Source organism: Eucalyptus grandis, chromosome 4 (genome assembly GCF_016545825.1).
Source record: "Eucalyptus grandis isolate ANBG69807.140 chromosome 4, ASM1654582v1, whole genome shotgun sequence".
Lineage (NCBI taxonomy): Eukaryota > Viridiplantae > Streptophyta > Magnoliopsida > Myrtales > Myrtaceae > Eucalyptus > Eucalyptus grandis.
Genome location: NC_052615.1, coordinates 37,593,901 through 37,603,104, shown reverse-complemented (window position 1 = coordinate 37,603,104; position 9,204 = coordinate 37,593,901). Strand labels below are relative to the sequence as shown.

Here is a 9,204-nt window from a genome sequence, read left to right as displayed (position 1 = left end):
AAACAACCGGTCTAGTGATCAAGTCATTCACCCGATCCACCTGAGTTTTCTGCTCACATTTCGCCTCGTTTGTAAGGGTAATGGGTTATTCTTATGATTAGGGGTTCATCAAACTCATCTAACCCTAAGTATTTCTAAATCTCAGAAAATGACCGAAGAAAAACCTAGCTCGTCCGACCCTAAGTATTTCAAAACCTCGTGAATGACCGACGACAGATCTCCTCCTTCCTGATTTTTTTATAATGTAGAGGTACGGGCATGGAATTTTCTTAATTTTCTTTTTCTAGGAAAGAGCATGGAAGCCACGTAAAAAAATGGTTGTAAACAGAAACTATGGATTTGACTTCTATTTCAATATATCCACACTTTACATTTCATGCAAAGAGGACAAAAACCGACATATATTCACATGCCTTGCATGAGAGTTTATATGATCTGTTTGATATACAATTTTTTTGATTACAAAGAGATAACCCAACAACGTATGATGAGTAAAAAAAGATTGAAAAAATAGACGAACCCTTCATGTTAAAAACATTCTTCAGCTTTCTTCAGTTAGCCCTCACGGCTTTGTCGTGGCTCGAGCCCCGTACTTGGCCGCGAACCTGTGGAACAAGACCAGGGCATTGCTGGTGGTCATGGCCACGTTCAGGACCTTCCCCTTGAGCACGGCCTTGGTCTTGCCCATCCGATTTCCCGGGAACTCGTCAAGGCAGGTCATGGCATCAGTCTGGGCGGCGCTCACCCAGGAGTCCACGTTGCTGATGTGCCAGTAGAAGTTGTCACCCACGGTCTCCTGGCCGAACTGCCGCAGCTCCTTGATTGACTGCGTGAGCTGGTCGATGCTGTTGTCAATCTGGTCCATGCAGTCCTGGACGGGCTGGTAGTCGTGGGCCTTCATCACCTTGAGGTCCCCGGCTATTTTGACCATGTAGGCCTTCGTATACCTGGCCTTATAGAGGCTCACGGTGAGGGCGGCCTGGGCGAGCTGCTGTGGACTCTTGAGGGAGCCGTTGGCGTAGCCAGAGAGGCACTGGACGCACAGCGTGGGGTACCTGGTTGCGCGGCATGACATCTCTATGTAGGTACGGGAGCGTGAGCGCCTCGCGAGGGCCGGCGCAACCGAGGCTGAAACACAAATGAGGAAAAACAGTAGGAGCGGAAGGCTCAGCTTGGCCATGGTTTCTGACGGTCGAGAAGCCTTGATTTTGCAGGAGCAGGAATTGGCGGAAGGCTAAGGAGCTGATGCTGCTAAACTTGTTTTGATTTGCTGAAACTTTCATGGGACCAGGGAGTTTATATAGAAGAATTTCGAGAGGTGGTCTTCCTGGCATTGATTTCAACGTGCAATTTACGTGCAATCTCAGATTGGAGATTAAATTTAGATTTCTGCCTGCCCTCGTGGGAAAGATAGGTCCGACAATAGGGTGGTCAGTTTTATTTTCTTAGCCAATTAAATTAATGGCAAAGTTAAGCCACACGAAAGGCAAGAATTGCTTTTCCTATATCATTTATCTTTACGATCTAGGGTTTGCATGATACATAGAAATTGAGAATCTTTTCTACGTCAACATGCAAGAAAATTGGGAGAATTACCAAAAAGTCCTAAACCTATTGCAATTGTGCCAATTCAGTCCTAAACTTTTTTTTTAGCCAATTCAGTCATAAACCTTTTACTTTTGTTCAGTTCAGTCCTTCCGGCCAAAATAAGCCGGCCGACGTTGACGTGGCAGCCGGCCGGTGCCGCGAGCTTTTTAATAATATTTGATTTTTAAAAAAATTTATTAATTTTTTTATTATTTTTTTTTCCTTTTTTTTTTTCCTCCTCCCTCCTCCTTCCTTGGGCTCAGACAGGCCGGCCAGCCTGGCTGGTCGCCGGACCGAGGCGATCCGGCGGGGATCCGACGAGGAGGCCTCGCCCGCGACGGCGAGCCCCCTCGCCGGATGAGCGGCTCGCCTCGCCCGGCGACCGCGAGTCGAGCCCTCGCCGGATCGGGCGGGGGCCTCGCCGTCGGCCCGGGCGCGAGCTCGCCTCGCGGTCGCCGGCGAGGCGAGCCCCCTCGCCGGATCTGGCGAGGGCTCGCCTCGCGGTCGGGGCGGCGAGCCCCCTCGCCAGATCCGGCGGGGGCTCGCCTCGCCGGCGACCGGCAGCTTCGCGCCGTGGACGGCGAGGCCCCCTCCCTGATCCGGCGAGGGCTCGACTCGCGGTCGCTGGGCGGCGAGCTAGCGCCCGACGGCGGCGGGGCTCGCCGTCGCGTCAGCGGCCTCCTCGCGGATCCCCCCGGATCGCCTCGGTCGGCCCAGGGCCAGGTGGCCGGTCGCGGGAGCCCAGGAAGGAGGAGGGAGGAGGAAAAAAAAGGAAAAAATTAATAAAAAAATTAATAAAAAATTTTAAAAAATCAAATATTATTAAAAAAACTCGTCGGCACCGGCCGGCGCTTCAGCGCCGGCCGGCTAATTTTGGCCGGAAGGACTGAACTGGAACAAAAGTAAAGGTTTAGGACTGAATTGGCCAAAAAAAGTTTAGGACTGAATTGGCACAATTGCAATAGGTTTAGGACTTTTTTGGTAATTCTCCCCAAGAAAATTCATTCTCACGAACCATTTTAAACTCGTGACACATGTCTTTGCACTTGTGAGTAATTTGATGGGATCCCTTTTATTCAATCGATCAGGCACTCAATCAAGGCGGTTCAACTAAAGAACGCTCAACATTACAATTATTTTATATTCTTCGATAGAAAAGACAATAGCATTTTCGGAAATTTCTGCTTTCCATTTGAGTGTTAATATGTATATCCTATGTTGTAAATATCTTTGGTCAATCACTATTCAATAGAGACCACGTCGGTCAACCCTAGATGCAATTTTTTAAATTCCAGCATGAAGTGGGAATCTCAAAGAAGTCCCATACTTCACTGCACTGCAAAAATTCAGATAGCTGGATGCTAGTTGCTCTCTTGTTTCCCCACACTCAACCTCACATGGAATAGATTCAATATATAAAAATCATCGCGAGAGATTTAGGGGGGATAATTGCTTAAGACTCCCCCTACTTTAGCAAAGATGGACAATAATCCCCAAATTTTTTGAAAAGCTGCACATTAGGCCCTGAACTTTGGCACCTTTGCGTATCAACCCACATGCTCTGAAAAGTCGCATTAATTATGCTCTAGATTCTTATTATTGTTGCGGTTACTAGTTTTTCCGTATGTATAGCCATCAAGAGGTTAACTAAAGACGGACTAATTCATTTTTCTCTATTAGATTTCCTTAACTTCATACACCACGCACCGCTCTCTACTTTCTTGGCTTTGTTAATCATGTAATAGAGACTATTTTGATACATAAAATGAGAGCCAGTTCATTTCAGGTAACACTTAATGGTTACATAGACGGAAAAACTAAGGGTCGCAACAAAGATCGAAGTTTGAGGGGTAATTTATAACTTCTCGAAGCATCCGGGGGATAGTTTACAATTTCTTAAAGTTCGGGGGCTACTACTCAAAGGCGTCAAAGTTGAGCGGGTTTTGAGCAGAATTATCAGTATTTTTCAGGGCAAAGACCACGTGCAGTATGATTGGTCAACTTTCCAGGGATCTTACGCTTCATAGGTATTGGTATTCGAATTCACCTTTGACCAGATCAGACAACAGCGACCGCCCGATGAGCTTACTTTTTCTTCTCCATGTTGCCTAACGGATCGGATCAAGGAACCGAATAACTTTCCAGATACGATCCAGGAATGTTGACTTTGATTAGAATATTGAGAGAGGAACATCCTCGGCCGTCGGATGGAAGATGGACGGTGGTGATGGAGGAGGGGGCCCCGGCGATGCATGCGGTTGCTTTGTCCCCCCGGATTGGGACGTGGCTTCCGGATTTGCACTGGCCAACATTAGGCACAATTATTGAAGGGGATTTGAATATACAAAGAAGGTTTGTCTGCAAGTTGAGATACCTCCCTCATGTGATGTTTTTGAGTAAGATGTACTAAAATTCGAGACGGGTTTATCGGGAGAGTTTGTAATTTACACTCAATGTGTAACGTGAGGGTAAAAGGGGTAAATTAAGTAATCGTGTACTTGGTTTGAACAAGTTAGATCCCATATTGATATCCAAATCATAAAGATCCTTCCAACCTCGAGCCATGCCCGCCACCTGGAAATTTCGTGGAAGATGTGGCGAATGACAACTGTCTTGTATTCATGATGGTTTTTCTCCCCCAATGGGCTTCTAGAGTTGTTGCTGCTTGTTTGACCAAACACATGGAACATATCTCAAATGAACATTAAGGATTCTATCACAAATAGACCAGATAACACTACTGCAAAACATACGGAAATTTGTGTTTTTTCTTAAACAAGATCGTGTGCATGTGAAATACGATTGGCTTGATCTAGTAGACTTAATCTAAGCAATACCAATAATCTCAATTATCATGTACTTCATGAGTGCATATGACATGGTATTACATGGCTCCTTTAGTTACGGGACAAAGGGTTGAATTATTTCACTTCATTTTATTTAGTTTAATGAGATGGCTCTCTTTGGGTCCCACAATGAACTCCTGAGTATATTCCGCAGATTTACGCAATAAATAATTCTCCAAAGGAGACAGCGATCCCTCCCTCTAGAATCATCAGATCTGGATCTTAGCAATAATCACATGGCCGTATACAGCAAAAAGCTCACAGACAGATCCACATTACAGTGTGTAATAATATACGAATAAGACAGATAGACGTTATAGTTTATAGTAAATGTATCGACCATGGCCTCATAGGACGTTGAATCCAGCGTTATCGTGTGACATGTTCCGGTCCAACAGGTTTATTGTGTTTGAGCCCTATTCCAGGAATCAAAAGACTCGTGTAGCAACTCCAAACAAGCTTTGACGCAACTCTTGGTCTTACCAGAGACAATTCAACTCGACCCAACGACCCTAGAATAAAAATTTCTCAATCCTTAATAAGATTGTAAAGACCACTACAATTCCAGAGTCCAAGTTCGTTTCCACGCAAGGGCTCATGAAAGCATCCAGCAAGTTACGTAACCATGGCTTCGAGGTTTATTCCTTCCTTTCTTTTATATTTTATATTTTTCCATTTCTCTTGATCGGCAATGTTTCGGAGTGTTAAAATATGTCTCGAGTTTAAGCCAAATGCAAAATTACGAATATTCGAATTGGATATGTTGTGGATGTTCGAAATCGAGCAAAAGAAGATCCGAAGATCAACTTCCTGAATTTGAATCCGCGTTGGAGAGTTTGGCCGCTAAAATAGGAAAGTCCAACTTTGACTAGGACTTGGATTTTGTTTAAAATATACAAAGATATATTTTGGATAGGAAACAAAATCTATGAGAAGTTGGCAAAAGAATAAGGGTTTTACTTATATATAGACTTAAGGCCATGGGTGATAGTTGTGGATCACAAGTTGTTTTGAAGCGCCACGTGAGTGCTTGGTGTTCCACCGTTGATCGTGAAGAATTGGTCTTGAAGCACCGCCTCGTTGTTGAGTGCTTGGGAGGGATTTTCTTTGTCGTGAATTACATCCAAGAAGGTTTAGTGTTAAAGCCAATTAAATCTTGTGGTAAGATTTGCGTGTAATTCCTTCGTGAGATTGAGAGATTATTTCTTGAGGAATTTCGGGGCTAAACACCGTGTGTGTTATTGGGTGTAATTGGGGCTTGGGAAACACTGAGAGAGTGTTTGAGTGACTTGAGTGTGTAATCTCCTTGTATCGCTTGATCTATAGTGAAATTCGGCTGTTGCTCTCCCCGTGGACGTAGGTCTTCACTGAACCACGTAAATCCTGTGTCTGATTTATTTTTCTTCTTCCGTCTATATTTTTGTTCGATCGCTCGCCCCATCGCAACAAGTGGTATCGAGCCAGGCTTGGCTAAGTTGAAGCGAATCGATGGCGACGTGAAGAAGTAAAAGTGAGAATCGACGGATTTGATGGGAAGGATTTTAGTTTCGGAAGATGCAGATTGAAGATTATCTTTATCGGATGAAGCGCACTTGCCCTAATGCAGGGAGAAACCAGCGACGATGAAGCAAGATGATTGGGATTTGTTGGATAGACGAGCTATGGGTGTTATTCGGCGCGTTGGCTCGTAACGTCGCGTTAACATCCTGAAGGGAAGACCACTTGCTGATTTGATGCAAGCCCGTCGGATATGTACGAGAAGCCCTCTGCGATCAATAAGGTCTGTTTGATGCGATGTACATTTTAACTTGAAGATGAAAGAAGGTGCGTCGGTTGCAGATCATATCAATGAATTCAATGTGATTGTTAGTCAATTGAGTTCAGTTGAGATTGATTTTGAAGATGAGGTATGTGCTTTGATTCTATTATCCTCATTGCCTGATAATTGGAATACTACCGTTACTGCTGTTAGTAATTCCTCTGGGTCAACAAGTTTGACGTTTGATGGGGTTCGAGATTTGATTCGAGCGAGGACATTCGTAGAAGAGAATCAGCGAATCGCATCTACTGCTCTAGTAGGTGAAAATAGAGGAAGAGTTGTAACACGTGTGGGTAATGGTAGTACTAATATGAACAGACGTAGTCAATCTAGGACTGCTAATGTTGTCTGTTGGAGCTGTGGCAAGAGGGGGCATCTTAGAAGGGATTGCCTTAAGCTGAAGAATGAGAAGGGTAAGGAATTATGGTTGATTCTACAGATAATGTTGCAGCTGTAGCGAGATAATGCTGATTATGTCTTGTCATCATCCGATTATTCATTGTTTGATGGATGGATTATGGATTCTGGTTGTTCTTTTCATGTCACACCAAATAGAAATTGGTTTATCACTTATCGGTGCACGGGTAGTGATAAAGTCAGTTAGGGAACAACGCTAAGTGCGATGTTGTGGGTGTTGGTGATATTAAAATCAGAATGCATGATGGTATCATGAGGACATTGACTGGAGTGAGGCATGTTCAGAATTAAAAGAACTTAATTTCATTGGGTGCCCTAGATTTAGCTGGTTGCGGGTATTCTTCAAAAGGTGGAGTTCGAAGATTGTTCGAGGTGCCCTGGTGATAATGAAAGGAATCAAGCATGATGGCCTGTATAAACTTCAAGGTGAGACGTGATAAATTCCGCTGCGGAGACGTCGGATGCATACGTTCGAGAGTCTATTGACTACTCGAGGAAGACACAGGTGTTTGTGCCAAGGCACAAGTTTAATGCTGGTGTCGGGATCTTGCAGGTCAAAAGCTTTGATCGAGACGGAGGCGGTAAGTCGATCAAGCATGTGCGGGACAATAGCATGGAGTTACGCTCGGAGCTGACAAATAAATTCTGCATGAAAGAGCATAGTGAAACACCGCACTAGTGTCAGTAAATCACAACAATTTGCAGAATTGATGAGCAGAACATTACTAGAGATGACCCGAAAAATTATCTCTAGTGCTGGTATGGCTAGGAGATTCCTAATTGGTGTGCTAAGTACGATAAGCTACCTGGTGAATAGATCCCCATCAACTGCTATTGAATGGCGGACTCCTAAAGAAGTGTGGTCGGGTAACGTTGCTTGGTTATTCTATCATTAGAATGTTACGTTGCCCGTACTATTTTCAGTGAGTGATGGTAAGCTCGATGGGAGGGCAAGGTGCATATTTCATGGCTATGCACAAAGTGAGCGGGGTGATCGGTTGTGGTGCCTAGATATAAATTCACCTGTTAACAATGAGAGAAGTTACTTTTGTGAGTCTCGGTACTTACGGCTAGGAGTGATTATAGTAGTGTTCAAACGGATCGAATGGTGTTCGGCTTGAGGTGGAGTTGCGGCCAGAAACTCTGAGGTAGCGAGTACGAGTACTAGCAAGGTAATCGACAGATGGTGCTCATAGCGAGGTGGAGCCTATAGAGCCAATGGTTGTCAGAATCGCTGAAATTAACAAGGTATGTATTCAATCTCTGACGAGATATGGATGCAACAATGGTTTTGCTTTATCTGCGGTTAAGGAGGTTATGTCGGAAAATCCTTGTGGAGCGATTAAAGGTGCATGTGAAGTTGGTATTCGATGAGGTCCTCGGTTATGGCGAAGTTCAAGCGAGGCTTGGACTTGCACAATATCGTGGTGGTTGAGCCATCGGGGTTAGGAGAAAGTAGCAGCGAGTTTGAATTTTAAGCGATTGTGTGTGACTTAGCTCAAACATCGAGCCAAGGTGGAGATTGTTAAAATATGTCTCGAGTTTAAGCCAAATGCAAAATTACGAATATTCGAATTGGATATGTTGTAGATGTTGAAATCGAGCAAAGAAGATCCGAAGATCAACTTCCTGAATTTGAATCCGCGTTGGAGAGTTTGGCCGCTAAAATAGGAAAGTCCAACTTTGACTAGGACTTGATTTTGTTTAAAATATACAAAGATATATTTTGGATAGGAAACAAAATCCTATGAGAAGTTGGCAAAAAGAATAATGGTTTTACTTATATATAGACTTAAGGCCATGGGTGATAGTTGTGGATCACAAGTTGTTTTGAAGCGCCACGTGAGTGCTTGGTGTTCCGTTGATCGTGAAGAATTGGTCTTGAAGCACCGCTTCGTTGTTGAAGTCTTGGGAGGGATTTTCTTTGTCGTGAATTACATCCAAGAAGGTTTAGTGTTAAAGCCAATTAAATCTTGTGGTAAGATTTGCGTGTAATTCCTTCGTGAGATTGAGAGATTATTTCTTGAGAAATTTCGGGGCTAAACCGTGTGTGTTATTGGGTGTAATTGGGGCTTGGGAAACCTTTGAGAGAGTGTTTGAGTGACTTGAGTGTGTAATCTCCTTGTATCGCTTGATCTATAGTGAAATTCGCTGCTGCTCTCCCCGTGGACGTAGGTCTTTACGACTGAACCACGTAAATCCTGTGTCTGATTTATTTTTCTTCTTCCGTCTATATTTTGTTCGATCGCTCGCCCCATCGCAACACGGAGAGCCACGGGTGCGGTTCTGTTGCCAGGGGAATCAAGTTGCCGCCCGTGCCAGCTTTGAGCGTTCTTTAGTATATATGCTGTTTCTCCTCTTTAGGTTCTGTAACCCATTGGATCACAGAATGAACAGTAAGTTCAAAGTCTGCCTTTTCTTCCTCCCCTCATTAAACTATTAGAGGAAACCCAAATCAATAATAAAAGTGAAAATAGGGACTGGGGATTGAAAAAAGGATTACATCTATGTGGGGATTGAAAAAAGGATTACATC

The 9,204-nt window shown here is 44.0% G+C and overlaps 1 protein-coding gene across 1 annotated transcript; it reads right to left on the bottom strand.

The window, feature by feature from the left end:
- Positions 1–339: 339 nt before the first annotated feature.
- LOC104442255 (pectinesterase inhibitor 9) lies at positions 340–1,251 on the bottom strand. Its single transcript, XM_010055607.3, has one exon. The coding sequence runs from the start codon at positions 1,178–1,180 to the stop codon at positions 563–565; it is 618 nt and encodes a 205-aa protein (XP_010053909.1). The 5' UTR covers positions 1,181–1,251; the 3' UTR covers positions 340–562.
- Between the last annotated feature and the right edge of the window lie 7,953 nt (positions 1,252–9,204).

Coding starts and splice junctions, on each gene's coding strand:
- LOC104442255 (XM_010055607.3), bottom strand. CDS start 1,180: ATGGCCAAGCTGAGCCTTCCGCTCCTACTGTTTTTCCTCATTTGTGTT.